Below are 25,664 nucleotides of genomic sequence, written 5' to 3'. Positions count from 1 at the left end.
TTTGCTGGCGGCTGTTGTCCTCAGTGTCTAGAACAGTGCCTGACACCTAGCAGGCAGTCAGGAAGAACCGTTGAATGAAGAGTTGGATCTTCACATCAGGGACTGTGTTTCTGCTCACCACTTAGATCTCCGGTGTCTCGCACAGATACTGACTGTCTAATTGTCCTATTTTCAGGAAGGGACTTTCAGGAAAAGACTTTTCCCTGGTTTTTCCAATGCGCACGGCTTTGCACACGGCGTGGCTGCTATAAACATTTGTGATGCGTTTTAACACAGCGTGTTGCCACTAGGCCACAGACTCTTCAGTTCCTCGGCGGTAAAACAGGCATACGGATGTCGAGGGCCCCTTGGAGAAGTAGTGAATAGCACAAAGCGCCCCCCTCCCCGCCCCCTTCTAAAGGACTTTTCAAAACCCAGGCTGAAGAGCTTTCTGACCTCTTCAGCAAGTTAACCACAACTATTTAAGCAGCCCCCCCGCCACCCCCTCTTTTCGGGCCGGAGGACCTCTCCTGCGGATCTCCCCTTCTCTAGCCGAAGGATAGCGAAGAAAAGAAGCCACCCGCCCCTATCGCCCTAGTGCGGACATCCGCGGTGCCTGAACTGCCGCGAGGGGTCCTCCTCCCCAGCCCGGAGCCCGGCGGGGCGCGCGAGTGCGGGGGGCGCGCGGTGGCTCCGCGCGGGGATGCGCGCGCGCGCCTGCCTCGCCTCCCTCGCCTGCTCGGGTGGCTACGTGCTTTCTTTGTCAATGAGACGAAGCTCTGAGCTGCAGTAACACTCTCGGCCCGGGAGCCGGAGCCGGAGCTGGAGCTCGAGCCCGAGCCCCAGCAAGCGAGCGAGGAGAGCCGGGCGGAGAGGCAGCAGCCGGAGGGAGGGTCCCGAGCGCGCCCAGCAGCCGCCGGCCCCCGCGGCTCGCAGCCTCACCCACTCAGTCTGCGGAAGCCCTCCCGGGGGTGGGGGCTCCGGGCGGCGCCCGTTCCACCTTCGTTGCCCGGGGCGCGCCGGCGCGCGGAGACAGGCGCTGTGGGAACCCCGGCCCGCTCCCGCCGCGGCTCCATGCGGCCCCGGTCGCTGCACGGGTGAAGCCGCGGCTCCGCGGAGCCCGCTCCGGGCAAAGCAGCACGAGCCAGCGAGTAGCGCCTCCCGGCGCCCCCGCCCTCCGGCGCCGGGGCCGGAGATGCCCGGTGAGGACCGGGGTGCCAAAGGCTGGGCTCCCCGGAGCGGTGCGGAGCGAGGCAGCGGCCTGGATGTGTGAAGCGTCCCCATGGCTCGGCAGGAGGCAAAGCCCCAGGGCCCGAGGAAAGGTGGGCCGGCGGCTCGGGGGCGCAGGGGCCGGCTCCGAGCGCGCGGGCTCAATCGGGCCGCCGGGAGAGCTGCGCGCTTCCCGGGCGTGAGGGGCTCGCGTGCCGCGTCCCAGGATGCGCCGCCTCTGCTGCTGGGACTCCTGCTGCTGGCGGCCCTCCCCGAGCACAGCCTGGCCGACCAGGGTAAGCACTTGGCGGCTGCTTTGCGCCCGCGGAGGTTTCTGGAGGAGCGGGACGGCCCATCCAGGCCCGTACCTGATCGGGTGGCGGTGGATGGGGAGATCTTTGCAGCACCGGCGCTAGGATTTCCCCCGCCCTTTGCTGCTGCAACAGCAGGCGAACTGTCAGAAATCTGTCTCCCGGGAAGGCAGGCACTGTTGGGCGGGGAAGTAAAAAGAAGTGCATTCGCGTCTTCCTTCTGGACAAGTTGCAGATCCTTCCTAGTGGTCCCACAGGCATGCTTCATTTAGATAAAGAAACGCTGTGTTTAGGACACTTGAAAAGGGATGTGTTTTAGTAGGACACATTTCAGGGTGGGGACGTCCACTATGACTTGGGCTCTCGGATGGGTGGCCACTGGTGTTTTGACTGCACGGAATGGCCCAGAGAGTTTTAGGCAATTCCCATGTCGGCGTTTCCCTCTCTATTTTGACAGGAGACTCCTTTACTTTGGGGGTAGAGGTACCCAAAATAATTTCATCTTGCAAAGGGTTCGAGTATATAACGTTCCTGTTTGCAGGAACGTTAGTTAAAAGTAACCACACTTGACTCTTTGACTCCCAGGAATCCTTCGGAAATAGATTTCTGTAATTTCTTTTTTGAAATTGTTGAAATTTTTGAAACTCTTGAAAAATCTGTTGTAACTGTTTAGGGGAGATTATTCTGCTAATGTTCTTCAAAACTTACTCTGCTGTCAGCAATTGCCTTTGAAATAAGAATGATTACTATGGCACTTGTAAAGGGAAGGCTTTTGTGATAAAATTCTGGGCTCTTGGTACATTTCATTTATCAAGGAATTTAGCCTTCGTTTCAGCCAATATGACCCTGTAGTTCTGTGGTTTTTAGCAGCGATTAATGAGGACTGTTTTTATCCCTCAGTGTGCCCCATCCCCTAGGTTAAATTAAATCTCCTTATTATAAAGGAGCTCACACTGTTTTAGGTTAAAAATATTTCCTGTCTACAAAGCTTAATTCAAAGTCCATTTTCCTTTGATTCACTTAAAGGGTCACTGACACGAGGTGTCTCTGTGTGGAAGTTGCTGTCCAGGAATTGTCTGTTGTGATTATAGTGGTTAGAAAGTTCAGTAATCTTTGGCTGTGTGCCCAAGACCTGGGAAAAGCTTCTGAAGAACTTCAGCCCCCAGTTTTTACGCCTCTCTCAGTTTTCAATGATGTGTATTAGGTATAATGATTAAAAGGTAAGTTCTGAGTCAGACAAATGTAAATACCTTAGTATTCATTGGATCAGAAACATGCTTTGAGTTTTTATTTTAAATGAATCAAATTTTTAATAGTTTTGTGAACAGTTTATGATATGCCAACTTGTGGATGTTCTTCATTTGAGTGCAGATATCAAAAACTGTTCAACCATTTGTAATATTTGAAATTTAAACTTTTTTTTAATTTAATTTTATTTTTAAACTTTACAAAATTGTATTAGTTTTGCCAAATATCAAAATGAATCCGCCACAGGTATACATGTGTTCCCCATCCTGAACCCTCCTCCCTCCTCCCTCCTCCCTCCCCATACCATCCCTCTGGGTCGTCCCAGTGCACTAGCCCCAAGCATCCAGTATAGTGCATCGAACCTGGACTGGCAACTCGTTTCATACATGATATTATACATGTTTCAATGCCATTCTCCCAAATCTTCCCACCCTCTCCCTTTCCCACAGAGTCCATAAGACTGTTCTATACATCAGTGTCTCTTTTGCTGTCTTGTATGCAGGGTTATTGCTACCATCTTTCTAAATTCCATATATATGCGTTAGTATACTGTATTGGTGTTTTTCTTTCTGGCTTACTTCACTCTGTATAATAGGCTCCAGTTTCATCCACCTCATTAGAACTGATTCAAATGTATTCTTTTTAATGGCTGAGTAATACTTATGTATTGATCCTATTTGCCCTGATATGTCAGATGATTTCCTTTGATCAGCTTGGAATTTCTGATCTCTGTTCGGACCTTTGTACATTGCCCCTTCTGAACCTCTGAGACTTTTCTTGGCTATTCTTTCAGACTGCCAGAGCCTGACTTAGGGAACTTCAGATCTGTATCTTTCAGCTTTAGCCTGGGAATCCTTTTCCTTTATTCTCATGTATGGTGATCCTGATCACCAGGAAAGATGCTTTGATTTAAATGATGGTAAAAATCAGTAAGGGCTTCCTAGGTGGTTCAGTGGTAAAGAATCCTCCTACCAGTGCAGGAGACATGAGTTCGATCCCGGGATTGGGAAGATCCCCTGGAGAAGGAAATGGCAACTCACTCCAGTATGCTTGCCTGGGAAATCCCATGGACAGAGAAGCCTGGTGGGCTACAGTCCATGGGGTCCCAAAAAGAGTCAGACAGGACTTAGCGACTAAACAACAACAACAAAAATCAGTAAAGTTGATGTTGTTCCCCATAGGTCTCTGCCTTTTCTCACTGGAGTGATTCGTTTCATCTGTGTTTTCTGGGTGTCCTTTCTGCTGTCACCCTTGATGACCAATTCCTCGTGGTGCAGCTTACCTGTGGATCCAAAGTCTACCGCCGGGCTCCAGGGTTTTCTGTGTGTTTGCCGCTCATTCAGCGTCAGGACTTGTTTCTCTCTCAGTGGAGGAGTTAAGCACTGGGCTCCCTGTTTTGCCTCCTGCTTGCTTTCATTTCTTTTCTGATTTCCACCTGAGGAGCTTTACTGCAGGGTGAGTGAGTCTTGGACCCAAGGCAGGGAGTCCTGTGGAATTTTGGAGGAAGTAGTTTCAGGAGGGAGGCAAGAGAACCAATGACAGTTTCCTGAGACCTTCTGCTTTCACCAGACTCCCTGGTTTTGAACTTTTTCTGGGGTGGAGCTGTGGCTTGGCACTGGCATTGACTGCAGAGTGGGTCTGAGACCGAGTTGCCTGAGAAGCCAAACCCATGATACTTGGGTCCTCCTGAGGGAGCTAGCTTGCTACAGTCATGCTATTTGCATGGCTGCTGTACCTTGTTTCTAAGCAAGGCTAGCCAGACCTTTGTCTTGGCTGACAAGTGGGTACAATGCTACAGGCCCTTTGTGTCCTGGAGCCCCTGTGTGTTCCAGCCTATCTCCACCCACTCGGCCCCAAAGTCTTTTGCTTTAATGTTCCTGAGGAATTGGGGTACTGTCTCAAGACTGTTGTCTGGAGTTTCTTCTCTCCGACTTCCTCTCCTAACTTCCGTCCCCAGGAACCCTTGCTCCCAGGCAGTGACTTCTGTTTTGCCTGTGGGAGGCTGGTGTGGGAAGGATGGTTCTTTATAGCAGCGACCTCCCCATTCTCTTTTGCCCTCCAATGCTCTAGGAAGATTGGTGAAGTTCAAATTTGACTCCCCGATCATCTTAACTGCTGATCTTCCGTTGAACTGATGTTAGTAAACATTTCCTGTGTGTCTTTTAGGTGCAGGTACTGTGGTCATTCCTTTACCTGGCTTCTCTGGGCCTCAGTTCTCTTGTCTATAAAATGGGGGTACTAATAGCTCCAATCTCACTGGGTTGTTGTGAAGATTCAATGAGTTAATAGAGCTGAAGTATTTAAAATAGTGTTTGGTACACAGTAAATGCTCAGTGAATGCCAACTATTCTTATAAAACAACAGAAACCGACTGAATATTCACTCTGTTCAGGTGCTACACTGGGGCAGGGGATACAGACGTGAATAAGGGTAATACAGTTTGTAGAAGTCCCTCTTGAACAGGGTGCTCTGGGTCCTTGAAATGTGATACGGTATGGTCAGAGCTGATGAAATGAAGGCACAGTTAATTCTGAAAGGCTGGGAGCTTTGGAGAATGAGTAGATGTTGACAGAGTTGATGATGGTATTTCAGGCAGAGGAGAAGGGTTCTTTGTGACCAGAGCAAAGGATGCTATGGGGAGGAATACCCTGGACTCTCTCCCTGCCCTGAAACCTTCCCAAGTCCCCCTCACAGGCATTCCACCCTCCTGCCCCTCCCCTGAAGGGTCCTCTGCTTCTCCCACCAGCTTATAAGTTCCTGATTTCTCTCTCTTTCCCTCTGGCCTGCTACAATGTGCAGCACAGACTAGGCACTTGCGGAAGTTTCAGCATTCTTTCACTCCTATTCCCTCAGTTTGGCTGATTCTGTTAAATGTTAGAATAATCATCTCATTTAAGTAATCCACAGCAAGTTGTGAATGACTGCTTTATTCAGGGAATGTATTTGCATTTTGAAAGAAGGATTTGCTGACACCAGGGAATCTCTAATTGAGTGCAATACATGGGGGATAATTTTGACCTAGGAGGTCTTTTTTGCCCCTCTCCAACCTTTTGCACATCATCGGCTTGGAGTCCCATTTGAAACAAGTGCAACAGTTCATTCGTTCATTCAGTGTATCTGGAGTGCCTCAGCTTTCTGAGGTTACAATAATGAATGAAATCAAACTCCCATTCTCATGGCAATTAGGAAGTAGCCCAGTGCTTTCCAGATTTTACTGTGCATTTGAATCACTTGAAGATCCTGTTGCAGCTTCTGACACAGTAGGTCTGGGATAATGCTTATGTGCTGTGCTTAGTCGCTCAGTCATATCTGACTCTTTGTGACCCCATGGACTGTAGCCTGTGAGGCTCCTCCATCCAGGGGATTTTTCAGGCAAGAATACTGGAGTGGGTTGCCATTTCATCCTCCAGGGGATCTTCCCGATACAGGGATTGAACCTGTGTCTCCTGTGTCTTCTGCATTGCAGGCGGATTCTTTACCTTCTGAGCCATCAGGGAAGCCTGGTTCTGCATTTCTAACAAGCACCAAGGTGATATTGATGCTGGTGGTTTGTTGACCCCACTGAAGGCAGCAAATGAATATAAACAAATGAATGTAGGTTGGAAGGTGGTAAGAAAAATAAACCAGGGTAAGAGGATAATAAGAACTTAATGCCTACATGCCTGTGCGCCCTCATGCACGTGCTCAGTTACCCTGAGTGATGGGGGATGGCCCCGTGATGCGGTGACGTTTGGGTAGATACCTAAAAGTGAATATCTGGGAAAAGACATTCAGGTGACTGCAAAAGCCTTGAGGAGGCAGGGAACAGCAGGGAGGCCATGTGGAATTGAGTGAATAGGGGGAGGGTGGTAAGAAATGCTATTGAAGGGGAAATGTTTTACATGCCAGATCATGTAAAACATTTTGGCAAAGTAAAGACTTTGTGTTTTACTTTGGATGAGATTAAGCAAGGGATGAGATGATCTGACTCAAGTTTTAGAAAAAAATCCCTGGCTGTTTTGGAGACAAAAGACTTTAAGGTCAAGGGTGGAAATGGGGAGACCAGGTAGGAAGGCTTAGACAGTGGGGAGAAGTGGTTAGATTTTGGACAGATTAAAAAAAATATTTTGATCATCCTGAATGGCATGTGAGATCTTAGTTCCCCACCTAGGGATTGAACCTGCTCCCCTTGCAGGGGAAGCTCGGAGTCTTAACCACTGGACTGCCGGTGAAGTCCTGACATCTTTTGAAGATGAAGCTAATAAAATTTTCTCATGGATTAGAGGTGGAGTGGGAAAGAAAGAGAGGAACCAATATGGCTCCAGGGTTTTTGGCTTATGCTACTGAGAGGGTGAAGTTGCCATTGAGATGGGGAAGGTTACAGGAGGCTTAGGTTTGGGATAGTAAATAAAGAGTTGGGTTTGGGTGTGTTAAGCTTGAAATGTTTATTAAACATCCAAGGGAGATGACAAATAGCTCGTTGAACAAAGTAGTCTGGAATTCCAGGCAGATATTGGGTCCAGAGATATATATTTGGGAGCCATCAGTATGGAACTAAGTAAGAAAGTATAGAGAAGGGGGGAGATGTCAGCAATGAGCCCTAGGATACTTCAGCATTTAGGGGTTCAGGGAGAAGGGGGGACCAACCAGAGAGACTGAAGATGGCTAAATAGGGACAGCAATGGATGTTGGGCTTGGAGATGTGGAGGTGTTTGTTGGCCCTGAGAACAGAGGGGACAAAAGTCTTACTGCAACAGGTTCAAGAAAGAAAGGAAGAATTGGAGTCCAGTTGCTTTACAATGTTGTGTTAGTTTCTGCTCGACAACTGTGTGAATCAACTCTGTGTATGCATGTATCTCCTCCCTCTTGAACCTCCCTCCCACCTTGCATCCCACCCCTCGAGGTCATCACAGATCAGCTTAGCTCCCTGTGCTATACGGTGGCTCCCGACTAGCTAGCTGTTTCCCACATGGCAGTCTGTATGTGTCAATGCTACCCTCTCAATTCATCCCACCCTATCCTTCTCCCCACTGTGTCCGCAAGGCAGTTCTCAAAAATAAAAAGTCATTCAGTGTACACTTCATATCTTTGGTTTTGCTGAACTTCAAATTTCGGTAACTATCATTTTATTAAGTACACATAATTGTTCAGCATTGATTATTGCAAAGATGCATTTGTATACAGACATTCTCTCAATAATTAAACAATAACAAAATTTAAAGAAAAGGAAATGAAGGGAAATCAGACAGTGAAAAAGAACTCTTTTAGCCTTTTCTATAAAGAAAGGCAGAGTCATAGGGGAGGTGGGTCAAAAGAGGGTTTAATTAGGATATAATTACATTATACTTGTACTTTTTTCACTTTTTAGACAATCCAATAAAATATATTTGGACTTTTTCACTCTCAGTATTAATTATTAGTGCTTCAGGGATACTTGTAAAGTATCCCAAACTTGCCTCCCCTTTCTCCCCCATCTCACAATGTAAAGAAGAAGATTTGAGGACCAACGAGTCTGTGCTTTTAATATTGACATCAAATGGAAGTCAAGTGTCCCTTCCCTGCTCCATACTCTTCCTAAAGACGAACATCACTTTGGAAACTGAAATACTGAAATCCTTCCAAGAGAACCTCTCAGAAGCCTACTTATCGCAAGTCTTAAATTACTGGAATATGATCTGAGAATATTCAGAATGAATGTGCATGCTTCCTTTTTCATTTTCATCAACCTTCCAGCCTGCATTGTGGTTTTCTTTCTTTTCTTCCTCCTCTTCTTTTTTTTTAAGCAAACAACAACTCCACTCTTCTCCAGACAAAAATGAATAGTTGGAATGACCCTAAAACATTTTCGTTGCTTGACAACACATTACAGGGGATTTCTAAACACACAGAGGGACACATTATTCTAGATCACGGGATGGCTGCCTTGGATGATGGCTCCCTGTGGGGACTCCAGGACCAAAGGAACAGCTAGCAACCGGGGTATTAGAAATGTCAGTTATTGTCACTGGGGGGATGGTGGCATGTGAGTCACATTGATTTGGTGATATTTATCAAGCACCAGGCATATGCCATGTCAAACTCATCCCTAAATACTGGAGGTCGAGTGGAGACCAAGCCAGACCTGGCCCCTACCCTGTAGCCCAGGACAAGAAACCCTTACTTAGTGGGTGGAGTGGCAGATGGGTAAAGTACCTCTATGAGTGCATCAGGAGAAAGGGTATGGCAAGACAGAAAGTACCTGCCTTGTTCAAAGAGGTTGTCTTTGACCAGCTGCAATGAGGCTCAGGGTGCCAGAGTTCTGACTTCTGGGGAAAAGCTGGATCTTTATTTCAACTCTTGTTTTCAAATGTCACCAACAAGTTCCGAGTTTTGAAATGTCATGCTGTGCAGAAAGCACGCCCGTGAGCCACCACTCTTCATTTTTAAAGTCAAGTTTAATTAAGGTGTAATTTACATACAGTAAAATTCACTTTTTAGACGTTCTGCATGGTGGGTTTTGATAGAAACATACACTCATGGATCTACAATCACAATCCAGTTATAGGCCATTTCTGTATTCTCCAAAAATTCCCTCCTGTTCCTTGGCAATTTTCTCCCCACCCCACACACCCCATTCCTGTTAGGCAGACCTATTCTCTGTATGTATAATTTCGCCTTTAACTGAGAGCCATATTAATGGAATGATACAGTATATAGTGTTTTGTGTCTGGCTTCTCTCGCTGAATGTAATACTCCTGAGAATCATATGTAATTGCACCTCTAGTCCTATCCTTTTTATTGTGATGTAGTATTTCACTGTACCACAATTGGCTATGCACTCACCAGTTGATAGACATTAGAGTTGTTTCCAGTTTGAGGCATAGGAGTCTTTGTGTGGGCAGTTTTCACTCTTTTGGGTAAATACCTAGGAGTGAGGTTTCTGGCCATGTGTGAGGTATGTGTTTACCCTTATAAGAAATTGCCAAATCTTTTCCCAAAGTGACTGTGTAATTTTGTATTCCTATCTATGTGAGTTTCAGTTGATCCTCTGCATCTTTACTAGCACTCGATTTTAACTTTTTAAAAATTTAAATTTCAGCTATTCCAATAGTTTTTTTAGTGGTACCTCATGATAATTTTGGGAGAAGGCAATGGCACCCCACTCCAGTACTCTTGCCTGGAAACTCCCATGGATGGAGGAGCCTGGTAGGCTGCAGTCCATGGGGACGCTAAGAGTCGGATACGACTGAGCGACTTCACTTTCACTTTTCACTTTCATGCATTGGAGAAGGAAAAGGCAACCCACTCTGGTGTTCTTGCCTGGAGAATCCCAGGGATGGGGAAGCCTGGTGGGCTGCCGTCTATGGGGTCGCACAGAGTCAGACATGACTGAAGTGACTTAGCAGCAGCAGCAGCATAATTTTAGTTTGAACTTCTCTAATTACTAATGATGTTATTGTTGCATATCTTTACATCTTTTACATGCCATTTATATATCTACTTTGAAGCACTTGTTGAAGTCTTTTGTCTATTAAAAAAAATCAATTGTGTGTTTTAAGTCCTTTATCAGATATGGGTTTTTGCAAATATTTTCTTCTAGTCTGTGTGGTTTTTCTTTTCATTTTATCAACAGTGTTTTCCAAAGAACAGTTTTAAATTTTGAATAGTTCCAGTTTATCAACTTTTAAATTTAGGGTTTGTGTCTTTTTGTGTGTGCTAGGATAGAAGTATTTGCCTAACCCAAGTTTACAAACATTCATGATTTCTTCTAGAAGTTTTATAGTTTTCAGGCTATGGTCTGTTTCATATTAATTTTTGTATATGGTACAAGGAAAGAGTTGAGGTTAATGTTTTATTCATATGGATGTTTTATTGTTCCAACGCCATTTATTGAAAAGATTATCCTTGCCCCATTGAATTGCCTTGGTGCCATATGTTGTGGGTTTATTTCTGGATTCTAGTCTGTTCCACTGATCTATACTTGTCTATTTATTCCAATACAACACTGTCTTGATTTCTGTAGCTCAGAGTTTCTTAACCTTGGCACTATTGACATTTTGGGTTGGATAGTTCATTGCTGTGGGGACTGTCCTGTGCAGCGTAGGATATTTGCAGCATTCCTGGTCTCTGATAGCTACCCCCACCCTCCACCTCAGTGTGACAACCAAAATGTCTTCAGTTCAGTTCAGTCGCTCAGTCGTGTCCGACTCGTTGCAGCCTCAAGAACCGCAGCACACCAGGCCTCCGTGTCCATCACCAACTCCCGGAGTTCACCCAAACTCATGTCCATGAGTCAGTGATGCCATCCAACCATCTCATCCTCTGTCGTCCCCTTCTCGTCCTGCCCTCAATCTTTCCCAGCATCAGGGTCTTTTCAAATGAGTCAGCTCTTTGCATCAGGTGGCCAAAGTATTGGAGTTTCAGCTTCAACATCAGTCCTTCCAATGAACACCTAGGACTGACCCCCTTTAGGATGGACTGGTTGGATCTCCTTGCAGTCCAGGGGACTCTCAAGAGTCTTCTCCAACACCACAGTTCAAAAGCATCAATTCTTCAGCTCTCAGCTTTCTTTATAGTCCAACTCTCACATCCATACATGACCACTGGAAAAACCATAGCCTTGACTAGACTGACCTTTGTTGACAAAGTAATGTCTCTGCTTTTTAATATGCTGTCTAGGTTGGTCATAATTTTCCTTCCAAGGAGCAAGCGTCTTTTAATTTCATGGCTGCAGTCACCATCTGCAGTGATTTTGGAGCCCCCAAAAATAAAGTCTGTCACTGTTTCCACTGTTTACCCATCTATTTGCCATGAAGTGATGGGACCAGATGCCATGATCTTCGTTTTCTGAATGTGGAGCTTTAAGCCAACTTTTTCACTCTCCACTTTCACTTTCATCAAGAGGATTTTTAGTTCTTCTTCACTTTCTTCCACAAGGGTGGTGTCATCTGCATATCTGAGGTGATTGATATTTCTCCCGGCAATCTTGATTCTAGCTTGTGCTTCCTCCAGCCCAGCGTTTCTCCTGAGGTACTCTGCATATAGGTTAAATAAGCAGGGTGACAGTATACAGCCTTGACGTACTCCTTTTCCTATTTGGAACCAGTCTGTTGTTCCAAGTCCAGTTCTAACTGTTGCTTCCTGACCTGCATATAGATTTCTCAAGAGGCAGGTGAGGTGGTCTGGTATTCCCATCTCTTTCAGAATTTTCCACAGTTTGTTGTGATCCACACAGTCAAAGGCTTTGGCATAGTCAATAAAGCAGAAATAGATGTTTTTCTGGAACTCCCTTGCTTTTTTGATGATCCAGCGGATGTTGGCAATTTGATCTCTGGTTCCTCTGGCTTTTCTAAAACCAGCTTGAACATCTGGAAGTTCATGGTTCACATATTGCTGAAGCCTGGCTTGGAGAATTTTGAACATTTCAGGCATTGCTAAATGTCCCCTTCAGGGTCAGATTTCCCCTCATTGAGTTCTACTGCTCAAGCTTTGTGATAAATCTTGAAATCAGGTAGTATGAATTGTCTAACTTTCTTCATTTTCAAAATCTTTTTGGATGTTCTAGGGTTTATGTGTTTCCATATAGACTTTAGTATCTTCTTGTCAATCTCCATAAAAAAGAGTTTGCATGAATTTTGATTGGGATTTCACTGAATCTAGATCAACTGGAGAAGATTGATATCTCAACAATATTGAATTTTTTGATCCATGAATGTCTCCCTCTTTTTATTTAGGTATTCTTTCTTTCATCAATGTTTTATAGCTTTCAGCATATGCATTTTGTATAGGTATTTCATGTTTTTCAATGCTTTGGTAAATAATATTTTAAAATTTCTTTGTTAGTATATAGAAATATGATTTTAAAATATTAATCTTGTGGGAATTCCTTGGCAGGCCAGTGATTAGGATTCTGCACTCTTACTACCAAGAGCCTAGGTTCTGTTCTTGGTCAGGGAACTGAGATCCCATAAACTGTGTGGGTGGCCAAAAAGAAAAAAAAATAATCTTATATCAGGCGACCCTTCTAAACTCAATTTAGTTCTAGTAGCTTTTTACAGACTCTTTGGGATTTTTATAAATACAAAATCATGTTATCTATGAATAGATACTCTTATTTCCTTCTATCAAATCTATGTGCCTTTTATTTCTTTTTCTTGCTTTATTGCACTTGCTAGAATGTCAAGTACATTGTTGAATAGGAATGGGGAGAGTGGACATCCTTGCACTGATCTCAGTCTTGGAGGGAAAACATTCAGTCTTTCACTACTACGGTATTAACTGTGGTTTGGTTTTTGTGTTTTTGTAGAGACTATCAGGTTGAGGAAGCTTACTTCTATTCCTAGTTTGCTATGAATTTTTTTTTATTATGAATGAATATTAAATTTTGTCAAGTTTTTTTCTCTTTTGAAATCACCATAAAGTTTTTCTTTTTTAGCCTGTTTTTCTTTTTAGTCTGATTTTAGGATATTGAACCAGTCTTGCATTCCTGGGATAAACTCCAGCTTAGTCATGGTGTTTGTTCCAGATGGGTCTAATTTTCTAATCTTTTCATTAAGAATTGTTAAAGCCTTATGTTCTTGAAGGATATTGGTCTGTAGCTTTGTTTTCCTGAAATGTTTGTCTGGTTTTGGAATAAGGATAATGCTGTTCTATAAAATAGTAGGGAAGTATTTTCTGTTCTCTTTTATCAAATGTTTGTGTAGAATTAGTATTATTTTTCTCTTTAGCCTATGGTCTTAAAAATGAGAGGATCCCTCGAGGATTTCTTTAGTAAAAAAAAAATGATCAGGTATCTCTAGTATATTTGCTCATTCTCAGGGCTGCCAGGAGAAGGCAATGGCACCCCACTCCAGTACTGTTGCCTGGAAAATCCCATGGATGGAGGAGCCTGGTGGGCTGCAGTCCATGGGGTTGCTAAGAGTCAGACATGACTGAGCGACTTCACTTTCCCTTTCCACTTTCATGCATTGGAGAAGGAAATGGCAACCCACTCCAGTGTTCTTGCCTGGAGAATCCCATGGATGGAGAAGCCTGGTGGGCTGCAGTCCATGGGGTCGCACAGAGTCGGACACGACTGAAGCGACTTAGCAGCAGCAGCAGCAGGACTGCCAGTGGACACTTAGACATTAGGACAGAGTTTGGTTTCAGGTTTAGAATGATCTGAGTGAGGGGAAATTGTGTTGAATGAATTCAGGAAATGGGTCACTCTTAGCTGATTGTTTGCTGTTTATCAAGTCACTTTTTGGGGCCTTAGTTATCCCACCTGTGAACAAAAGCCTCAGGATCTTCACTTCTTCCTTCATTCCCCTTGCTGTGTGTTTATGAGGCCTAAGCAGCTGTTTTTGTGGGTTAGACCAATTCATTTCTTACCTCTTCCTCTTACCTTCTTGCCATATTAGTGGCAAGCCCAGTCGAGGACTCTCATTCTAAAAAGGGAAGAGATTTCCCATGGTTTTCTGTCATGGTTCCAACCTGAAGCCCAGACAAATGTTGGCTTATCTTTAATCTTAATTGGCTTCTAAAAATTGTAAAAGTAATACATACAGTACTTTATTAAATTCAAGTAATGCACAGTATATGCAGCAAAATGAAAAAGGCCCTGGTGGCTCAATTGCTTGCTATTTGCTAGAGTTCTGTTGTTAAGCAAGTATAGTAGGTCCTTCTAATCTTTTTTCATACAAAAATTTATATATGTATTCTCATGTAATTTTTCTAATATATAAAGGGTGTAATATTTACCTTTCTCTTTGCATTTATCATTGTATTGTTGTCCTCTTTCCATATGAAAGAGTAGATTTTGTCATAAGAGAATTTGAACTTCTCCCTGAAATATAGAAAAGCCTTTATTATAAAAGGTAACAAATTTAAAACTACTGGATTCAAACCTACAGAGTTAAAGTATCATCCTTAGACCATTCTTCCTCTTTTCTCTGTTCTTTGACTTCTTCCCTAGAAAATATTTCCACACATGTTTAAGAAAAATCATGGGCCCTTTTAAACACCAAATAGAACAGGGATAAATGTTGTATATAAACCAAGTAATGCAGATGTAAATAGGGCCAAGGAGCTGCCTCAAGCTTTAGCCCAAGGTCATTGCTGCACCTGCCATCTGTCTACTCAGGCGAGACTTTGCCTAATGCATCCTAACCACGAGAGGGGAATTTAATTTTGATTTATATATGTTAAATCTATTCTTAGCTTGAAAGAAAACCTCCTGACGTCAGAAACACAAAATGACTTTGGTATTTATGCAGTGCCGGGAAATAGGAAGGCCTAGGATATTTCTCAGTTTACTCTTTCAACGTGAAATATGGAATTAAGTGCTAGAATGGGACCAGGGCTCCCGGACCGACCCCTCTACTTCTGTCCCTGGTAATGAATGCTGCTCCTCCGTCACTTGTCTTTTATTTACCAAACGTCAAGAGTGAACCAAGGGAGCCTGAAGAAAAATGTGCCTGAGAAGAAAACATGCTGAAATTAATAGTACAGCTTCTAAGTCCTTATTGAAAAGAGCTGAGCCAAAATATCTCTACACCTACAGATGGCATTATCAATTATGAGTCTTTGTTTTGAAAAGAATAGGAGGAGCTTGGTTATGAGCATTTTTGGAATATAATTAAACTGGATGGAAGTATATTAAAAAATCACTGCCATAGGGCTATCTTTGGCAGTTTCCTCTTATTATCTTATTAATACTGGAGGTGAACATATGAATCAACCTGGTGAATCCCAGGGAAACGAAACCTTTTTTTTCCAGAGGTATGGAGTATGAGTTCTTGCTCTAGTCCAGCAATATGATGACATTTGAACGAGGGTTTTCCCACTGTTATGGTTAATGTGATATATTTACTTTTCCCTATGGGGATACTTGTCCTCAGAGTTTGGTAGAGCACATCACAGTTGTAGAAGTTTTCATGGTCTTGTTTGAATCTCATATCACTCCTAGGAGGGGGTTGAGAAAGTAATTGGCTAAAAGTCACACAGTGGTCCTGGGATTTTTACATTGTTCTGTGATTCAAGGAACAGATTACCTACTACTCAACTAAAACTAGCGCAAGTAGGGGGCCCAGGCCACAGGGAAATCTCATGTGACAGATTTGGAATGGCAATGAAATATAATGGGGCCACGCAGACAATGTAACTAATTGATAGAAATCATAGCTAACATTTTTGAGCATTTATTCCTGTATCAGCTCATTTGATTTTCACAACAGCCCTGTGACATAGGTTCTGTTATGACCCCCAGGTTTCAGGTGTGGGAGCAAAGAGCAGTTTAACAGTAATGTATTCAGTTGTCACACAGGTAAGTGTCAAGGCTTGACACCTGGATTTGAACCCAGGCAGTTTGATTCTACAGCTTTCAGTCCACTTTTTATGGTGTCTTTCTTGACATTGAAAGGCTGAGGTTACTGGATTTGTGTCTCACGGACCAGGGGGTCTCCTGTCTGTCTTTTCCTGCAGGCTGGGTCTGTCCATCTGCCTCTTTCTGCAGACTGGCTTTCTCTGCTTACCTGTAGCTTCTGGGTTCTTGTCTAACAACGGGGCCTTGCTTGCTGTGGTGCTCACTGCAGCCAGAGTTGGCAGGACTTTTCCATTTATGTGTCCATCCTCCAGTCTAAGTCCCAGTCCTATATTTCCCAAGAGGGAGCATCAGGCTGTCATAGTCTGGCCAAAAAGTAAGGATTTGACCCCTCATCTGATCAGCAGAGGCCAGAGGTGAAGGGGCACATGGTTTAAAAATGCCCTCCTAGGCTGACCCCTCCTTCGGCTATAGCCATGGGGAGAGTACAGTTTTAAATGAGGTGGTATGGATCGGGCAGATTTCCCCAAATGTGTCTCCTCCCTCATCACAGCAAAAACAAGCTCATGTGCTCATTTTGTGAAAAATGACGACGACCAGTAGCCTGATTTATAGACTTGGCCAATTTCCATGGTATAAATACTGTCACCGTGGCTGATTTGAAGCTACCGATGTGACAATGGAATTGGGAAGAGATGCACATGTTTGGCTGAGCACCAAGATGATCCTATCCATCTTCCAACTGGATGCAGGGCCACTTACACAGTAAGTGCAGGATGTCTCCAAGGAGTTTGAAGTCTAGGCTAACCAAGTAGGTGGGCTTATGATTATGTAAAAGGGAAGAAGAGTTCAAGGAAGAGAGGGTGGAAGTTAGATTTGGCTCACGCAGCCTAAAATAGCTTGTTGTCCTAAGTGTGCCATCCTATGGGAAGGTGGAGATGCTTTCTAAAAAAAAAATGCAACTTCCTTTGCCTGTAGTACCTCACCTGTGACACGTAATTAACCCTTTCACTGATTTTAAGATGCCAGACCTCATTTTCTTGGAGGGGCATTGGCCTAGTTTTTTTTTTTTTTAATGTGTTTTGCTTTGGGGCTGTGCTGGGTCTTCATTGCTGTGCCTGGGCTTTCTCTAGTTGCAGCGAGTAGGATTGCTCTCTAGTTGCGGTGTTTGGGCTTCATGGTGGTGGCTTCTCGTTCTGGAGCGTGGGCTCTAGACCACAGGCTTAGTTGCCCCACGCCATGTAGGATTCTCCTGAACCAGGGATTGAACCCGTGTCCCCTGCATTGGCAGGCAGATTCCCAACCACCTGACCACCAAGGAAGTCCCAAGGGGATAGTTTTTCCTTGCTTCTCACAGTCAGCACTTCCCCCTCCTTTGCTGCTGTCATTAAGGAACTCCTTTCTTCCACCTTCCTAACCTAGAGATGCTGGGTCCATGCAGTGGCCTCTTAGACATCTTTCTGCTGCACACACACTATTAGTTTTGATTGGAGGCTTTTATTTATGACCAAAAGGCCATTTCTCAGGTCATGTAATTATGCTAAAAGCCAAGACCGTCTGGTGACTACAACCTCTGAGAGTATGTCAAACGCCATCATGATTTCAAGGCCCGCCCTTGCACATCTGGAGAGGGGGTTGGGAGCCTTGGCTTCGGTGCATTACTTACAATTCCTCCATCCTTCTGCCTGATGCGGCTTTGTTGTTAACCCTAACCGGCTCTCACAAAGGATGGTGGTGACCCTTGGGAAACGAGCGATGGAGTGTGGACAGCGTAGATCTCTCCTCAGACATGGAGTTCTAAGTGTCCTACTGGTTGATGGAAGGTCAGCATCTTTACCTATAAAAATAGTACAATTAATTTATCCTTTTAATTTCCCTGGGGATGTAGCCAGGGAGAAATTTTACAAATCTCACTTCTTTTATGTCTCATTGGAGGTTTGCCCTAGTTTGTGGGTATGTTGACTTCTGAATAAGAGGACAAACATTTATGAAACAGCTACTACTTGTTAGTTGCTCGATCAAAAGAGCTTTATAGAATTGAACCCTGCAGTGACACTAAGAGGTAGTTCCTGTCCATTTTGCGTGGAGAAAACTAAGACTGAGAAGACATTTATGAACCTGACTTGCCTAAGGGCACTGTTCTTGGAAGTTTTGGAAATGGGATTTAAAACCAGATTTGACTACAGTGTCAACATATTTTTAGCTTTACTCTGCAGGCCACCCCCAACCTCCTGCCCTGCCCCATTTTATTAAATTTGCAAGCATACAGAAGAGTTGAAAAGTACTGTACAGTGAACAGCCATGTACCTACCACTTAGATGGTACTATGAACATTTTGCTATATTTGCTTTATCATATATATGTGTTTATTCTATCAGTCCCTCTATCAGTTCATCTTATTTCTTGATGTGTTCAAAGTAAGTTCCAGACATTAGTACAGTTCAGTCCTAAATGTTTCAGCGTGCACACCAGATTAAAGTTCATGTTTATGGTTCATTTTTTTTTTGAGGTAAACTTTACATACAGAGAAATACAGAAATCCCCAGTCTGGACACATGCACACACCTGTGTAACCTAAATCCTTGTCAAGATATAGAACATGATCATCACCTCAGGAAGTAAGTCCCCTCTTGCCGCTCTCCAGACATACCTCTCCAGGCATCATGATTTGATTTTTTGCTTCCCCAGTGGCTTGGCTGGTAAAGAATCCACCTGCAGTGTGGGAGACCTGGGTTTGATCCCTGAGTTGGGAAGATCCCCTGGAGAAGGGAAAGGCTACCCACTCCAATATTCTGACCTGGAGAATTCCATGGACTGTATAATCTATGGGGTCACAAAGAGTCGGACACGACTGAGTGACTTTCACTTTGACTTTAGTTTCAATATCGTGCAGTCTTAAATAATGTTGCCTATTGCTTTCAGATTGACTTTTCCTTGTGTTTTTAATTCAAGGCAGTATTTATTGAGGTATGTGGCAGGCACAGTGCTGGGTGCGGGGGGAACAAGAGGGGAGGAAAAAGACATTGGCTCACGTGGAGAGAGAGACGTTAATCAGCTCATCACAGAAATGAGTATCCCATTACCAGCAGAGGTGAGAGCTGAAGGGGGAGCGCAGGGTGCTGGGGGAGGCTTGGTGAGTGAGGAGGACGATGGTCAGGGAAGACTGGTCCAGTATTCTAGTGTGGCAACAACTGGCTAAGGTTGAGCAGTGGCAGCTCCTTTAGGCGGGGAGGGAGCATCTGTCACAACCCCTACCCATCCCACTTCAGTCATGTCTTGGCTGAGATGGATTTACTGTGGTGACAACCTAACCTCCAAGTCTATAATAGCTTAAAGCCCTGGAGTTTTACTTCTCACTCACATAGAGACCAACAAGTGCTCCTAACTGGCCAGGGGCTTGCTACCACATGGTGATTTCAAGGACCCAGGGTCCTGTCTTTGTAGTCTCTCCATCGTCAGTCTGTGGCTTCCAAGGCTGCTGTGCTTATCTGCATTCAGCAGATAGAAGTGGAAAGAGAGCGGGGAACAGATCTGGAAGGCTGTGCACCATCCTGCCCTCTTTCCATGGATTAGGGCTCAGCAGCTTGGCCGTGTCTGCCTGCAGAAAGAAGCCGGAAATCATGGGATGAACCTGAAAGAAAGGAGAACAGGTTTGATGAACAGCCAGCCAGTAATCTGATCCAACACACTTATTTTCCCTGCATGGCCTCTTTAGGCATTGAGTGTGCTTAAAACTGATTTAACAGCTATGGGCTTTGGAGATAAGGAAACCTGGGTTCAAATCACTGTAACATCAGTTCCAGCAGGACAGGAGCTTAATCTGTTTTGGTCACTGCTGTGTGCTCAGTGCCTGGTATACAGTAGGTGTTCAATAAGCTTTTGTTGAGCTTATATACAGAATTCTCAAAATTCGATAATAAGGAAATCAACAAACATAAAATGGGTAAAAGACCTGAATGTGCCTGTGTACTCAGTTGCTCAGTCGTGTCCGACTCTTTGCGACCCCATGGACTGTAGCCCGCCAGGCTCCTCTGTCGATGGGATTTTCCAGGCAAGAATACTGGAGTGGGTTGCCATTTCTTTCTTCAGGGAATCTTCCTGACCCATGTCTCCTGAGTCTCCTGCATTGGCAGGCAAATTCTTTACTGCCAAGCTATCTGGGAAGGCTTGAATCTTCTTCACCAAAGAATAAATTAAAAGTAAGTACATGAAAAGATGCTCAACATCATTAGTCATTAGGGAAATGTAAATTATTACCACAAGATACCACTTCATACTAAAATACTGGGTAATATTTTGTAAAAATTTAAAATTACCAATGCCAATTGCTGTTGAGGATTTGGAGCAGTTGAACTCATATATCGCTGATCAGAATGAGATGTGTATAGCCATCTAAGAAATTATTTCTTTTAAAGTTAAATATACATTTACTCTGTTACTCAGCAATTCCACTCCCAGGCATTTATCCTAATAATAATGAAATAAATGAAAACTTATGTTCATGTAAAAATATGAATATTTATAACAGCATTATTCATAATCACTCAAAGTTAGCAACCCAGATGTCCTTCATCATGTAAATTGATAAACAGACTATGATATATCCTTATAGATTAATTGTATATAAGTTTTTTGATAATAAAAAATATACCCCTTTGCAAACAAAACAAACAAAAAACAAACCTTTGTTGGTTAGATGAATGAATTCCCCTTCTGTCCTGGGCAATGATAATAGCCACTATTTACTTAGTGCTTATCATGTACTTCTGGTGGTAGGCTGGGAATTGTCTCAGAAAAAGGTGCTAAGATGGATGGTGGCCACAGGATTAGAAAGAAGAGTAAATGGCTAAGTTCTTTTTCTCTTGTCTCCCACTTTCAGTATTTTTCTGAAAATACGGGAACTCCCTTTCATCTATATACTGATGAGGAAATTTAATGTATTTTCTTATTTGCTCACTGCTAGGGTTAAAAAACAAAAAAATCAGCTATTTTCAACCTCTGTAGTTTTGGAAGACAGATGGTTGCTCCTTAAAGTGAGATTTTCCTTCCTTTGTGTAAAACAAATTCTGATTATATTGTATTCCTTTGTACTTCAGATGGATGGTGATCAGCTGTCTTTTGTTTGTCAAAAAAGTTTGTGTGGTTTTCAAAGTCATCCTGATGTCTTTTAGCAGAATACAACATGGAGGCCAGAAGCTCTGAAGTTTTTCTATGGTTTGAGTTTTTGATTGTGGTACCTTTAAAGTAATTTTTTGTTGTTATTGTTGTGACTCATTTCTTTGAGGGTAGGTAGCCTATTAGAAGTACTAACCTAATCTGTCGGATCATAGACTTTCAAGGGACTTGTAATCTATGCTGTTACTGTGTATTATGACTTATGTCCCAAACTTGGATTGGTAGTCAGGAAGCTCCTAGCCTCGCTAGGAATCAAAACTTTGGAAGCTAGATGGAACTCTAGCTACAAGAGCATCTCTGAGGTTAAAGGTTACTTGGATTGGAACTGCAGTGGGGTTTTTTTCCTTTGGTAGCGCTGGCTCTTAGAGGACCAGAGTAGACTCTTATACTGGTGTGGTGATGCTTGGAAGAAACATCTCAGTTTTATGTTCATATTGGTCTTATTGTGGTCAGGAATATACTCAGGGTCGTGCACAGGCACTCAGGTGACAAATGTTTGGTTGTGCACAGGCACTCAGGTGGCGAATGTTTCCCCCAGTGGTTTAGCCTGGGAGGCGTTCTGGAAGGTTACTCTGATTGCACCCCGGGTGGCATCAGAGGTAATGGTGAAGAGCGGGACGTCATTTAGGGATGACATCAGGTCTACCCCTGGTGCATCCCCACCACGTCTTGGTCATAGAACAGGGAGGGATGAGTAGGTTGCCTCCATCGGTAAGGGACAGACTAAGTCCGACCAGGGAAGGAAAGCTTTGGTGTACAGTCTGTCTACACCCCCATCTAGAGCAAGGAGGGATGCCTCTGATAGAAAGATGGTGCTGGTTGCTATTTTCTCTCTTATGGATGGGAGCTAACAATTCCAGCCTCACTCCTTTGAACTGTATCCTAAAAAACTGGGATAGATTTGATCCCCAGAGCTTAAAGAAGACACACCTGGTCTTCCTATATGATACTGCATGGCCACGGTATCCACTGGAGGATGGTGAATGGTGGCCAGTTGGAGAGTCTCTTAAGTATAATACTGTTTTACAATTAGACTGGTTCTGTAGAAAACAAGGGAAATGGGTAGAAGTAGCATATGTGTGTTTGGAGAAGGCAGTGGCACCCCACTCCAGTACTCTTGCCTGGAAAATCCCATGGATGGAGGAGCCTGGTAGGCTGCAGTCCATGAGGTCCCTAAGAGTTGGACAAGACTAAGCAACTTCACTTTCACTTTTCACTTTCATGCATTGGAGAAGGAAATGGCAACCCACTCCAATGTTCTTGCCTGAAGAATCCCAGGGACGGAGCCTGGTGGGCTGCCGTCTATGGGGTCGCACAGAGTTGGACATGATGAAGCGACTTAGCAGCAGCAGCAGCAGGTTTGAGGCTAACTGGAAGGAATTGATTGTATTTTTTCTTTTTCCATAGGAATACAATACTTTTTCCATACCTTATTACCCCTGGCACTGCATCTTTGCTAGTTATTATGGGACTATATAGGCTGAAGACCTCAGCTAGAGCAATTGAAGGTGGTAACCCAGCATTCTGGGCAGCAGGAGGTGTAACTACCTTTGTGTGAAGAATACCCTATCCTGTGGCCATCAGGGCATTAGAAACCCACCATTCCACTCATTGAAGGGAGCTGCCAATGGTCCAGCAGCTTAGCTTCAAGTTTGTGTTTCCCCAGACTCTAGTCTTTTGTCAGAAAACTATCCATAAGAAGATGGAAGGATGAAATAAACAGAGATGTATAAGTGAGGTCACTCAGTCGTGTCCGACTCTTTGTGACCCCATGGACTGTAGCCTACCAGGCTCTTCTGTCCATGGGATTTTCTAGGCAAGAGTACTGGAGTGGGTTGCCATTTCCTTCTCCAGAGGATCTTCCCAACCCAGAGATCGAACCTGGGTCTCCTGCATTGTAGGCAGATGCTTTACCATCTGAGCCACCAGGGAAGTCGAGAGGATGGAAGGATGAAATAAACAGAGATATATAAACACGTAACCAAAAGAAATGGATTGTTAAGATACTGTGTTTACAATAGGTTCTTGTTGGTTATCCATTTCAAATATAGCAGTGTATAGCACAGGGAACTCTGCTCAATATTCTATAACAACCTATTGTGAAAAGAATTTGGAAAAAAGTAGACACATGTATATGTATAACTGAATCACTTTGTTGTACAACTGAAACTGACACAACATGGTTAATCAACTGTACTCCAATATATTAGGTTGGTGCAAAAGTAATTGCAGTTTTGCATTGTTGAACTTTGCTGTTTGATACTGGAATACACTCTTAAATAAATGTGTTTATGTTATACATCATTTTAATATACATTTCTTGCTTTATGATTTTTTTGCTAATGACATTGCTGTTTATTTTATATTTATTTTAGACTATAGAAATGATGTTAGATAAAAAGCAAATTCAAGCAATTTTTTTAATTCAAATTCAAAATGGGTTGTAAAGCAGTGGAGACAACTTGCAACATCAACAATGCATTTGGCCCAGGAACTGCTAATGAACATACAGTGCAGTGGTGGTTCAAGAAGTTTTGCAAAGGAGATGAAGGTCTTGAAGGTGAGGATTGCAGTGGCTGGCCATTGGAAGTTGACATTGACTAATTGAGAGGAATCATTGAAGCTGATCCTTTTACAACTACATGAGAAGTTGCTGAAGAACTCAACACGGATCATTCAATATGGTCATTTGGCATCTGAAGCGAATTGGAAAGGTGAAAAACCTTAAAAGTGGGTGCCTTAGGAGCTGACTGAAAATCAAAAAATTGTCATTTTGGAGTGCCATCTTTTCTTATTCTACACAACAATGAAATATTTCTTGATTGGATGTGATGTGTGAAGAAAGGTAGATTTTATATGACAACCAGTGACAACCAGCTCAGTGGTTGGACTGAGAAGAAGCCCCAAAGCACGTCCCAAAGCCAAACTTGCACCAAAAAAAGAGGTCATGGTCACTGTTTGGTGGTCTGCTGCCTGTCTAATCCACTACAGCTTTCTGAATCCCACCAAAACCATTACATCTGAGAAGTATGCTCAGCAAATTGGTGTGGTGCGCTGAAAAGTGCAATGCCTGCAGCTGGCACTGGTCAACAGAAAGGGCTCAATTCTCCATGGCAGCACCCAGCTGCACGTCACACAAACCCAATGCTTCAAAAGTTGAATGAATTGGGCTAAAAAGTTTTGCCTCATCCGCCATATTCACCTGACCTCTCGCCAACCAACTACCACTTCTTCAAGCATTTCAACAACTTTTTGCAGGGAAAATGCTTTCACAACCAGCAGAAGGCAGAAGATGCTTTCCAAGAGTTCATCGAATCCAGAAGCATGGGTTTTTCCACTACAGGAATAAACAAGCTTATTTCTCGTTGGCAAAAAAGTGTTGATTGTAATGTTCCTATTTTGATTAATAAAGATGTCTTTGAGCCAAGTTATAATGATTTAAAATTCAGAGTCTGAAATTGCAATTATGTTTGCACCAACCTAATAAAAATTTGAAAAAAAGATACTACATTTACAGAAGTGCTGTGAGAAGAGAAGATTAATGTGAGAGAATTAATGTGGTGGGGTATCTGAGTTGGGTTAATCTGATGGAAGACCTTGAATGAATGTTGAAAGGAGGAGTTTTGGTGATTCCTAGTCTCACTGGGCCCCTCAGGTGCATGAGAGTGAACGAAGTTGACTCAGTTAAATGCACCCATTCTTTTGCTCTCTTTAACATATCGGTATTACTCACTTTCTTTTTTCTTTAGAAAACTTCAAGTAATGAATTAACATTTGTCTTAGGTCTTCTCCCTTTTCCTGAATTTCATCATGATTTCTTTAAAAGTTAAAAAACATTTCCTTCCTATTTAAAAAATATATTGAAAGGCAACCTTAAAACAAGAAAGGAAAATTTGGAAAGGAGGAGAAATCACTCATAAAGTCTCTCTGTTAATGCCTCAGCCATATAGATTTTTATCTGGTTGGAACATTCAAAGTTCCAATATGGTGGTGTGTTATTCATTAGTAACTGCCAGGCCTGCATCCTCTCTGCACCTGTGTTATTGGTCCACACTGCTTTTCACCAGTCTGTGGCAAGATATGTACAGGCACTAAAAGTATAGACTTTTATAGTAATTAGACATCATTGGGACATCCAGGGGACTTGTGCCATAGAACAGGAAGTAGGCCAGTTTGAGTGAAATTGAACCAATATGGTGAGACCCAGATGGCTTAAGCTGAGAACCACAAATTGGTAGGGGATGGATTGGAAGGTCAAAACAAAGAAACAAAGAACTAGTCTGTGGCTGTGGATAACACTCTGCACTGCTTGCCGTTATCATTCATTCTTCTTCCAGTCATAGCCCAGGGAGAGGAAAAAAAAAAATTCACCCATAATCACAACAATCTGACACAACTCTTCTTGGGATTAGTGTCTTTCCTTTCACCCTTTGTGTGTGTGTGTGTGCATGCCTTTTACAAATATAATTGTAACTGCAATCCAT

General features: G+C 43.4%; 1 protein-coding gene across 1 annotated transcript in view; it reads left to right on the top strand.

Annotated features, from left to right (window-relative positions):
• The first annotated feature begins 1,117 nt into the window (after positions 1–1,117).
• Positions 1,118–25,664, top strand: part of KIAA1549L (KIAA1549 like) — a 317,368-nt gene continuing 292,821 nt past the window's right edge. Inside the window, exon 1 of the mRNA XM_044929278.2 lies at positions 1,118–1,484. Within this exon, the coding sequence (XP_044785213.2) occupies positions 1,262–1,484 (223 nt within the window). The 5' untranslated portion in view covers positions 1,118–1,261. The remainder of the gene's footprint in view (positions 1,485–25,664) is intronic.

The sequence above is a fragment of the Bubalus bubalis genome, chromosome 16, assembly GCF_019923935.1.
Source record: "Bubalus bubalis isolate 160015118507 breed Murrah chromosome 16, NDDB_SH_1, whole genome shotgun sequence".
NCBI classification, from domain to species: Eukaryota; Metazoa; Chordata; class Mammalia; order Artiodactyla; family Bovidae; genus Bubalus; species Bubalus bubalis.
Note: the sequence above shows the minus strand (reverse complement) of the source record. Positions and strands in the feature narration are given on the sequence as shown.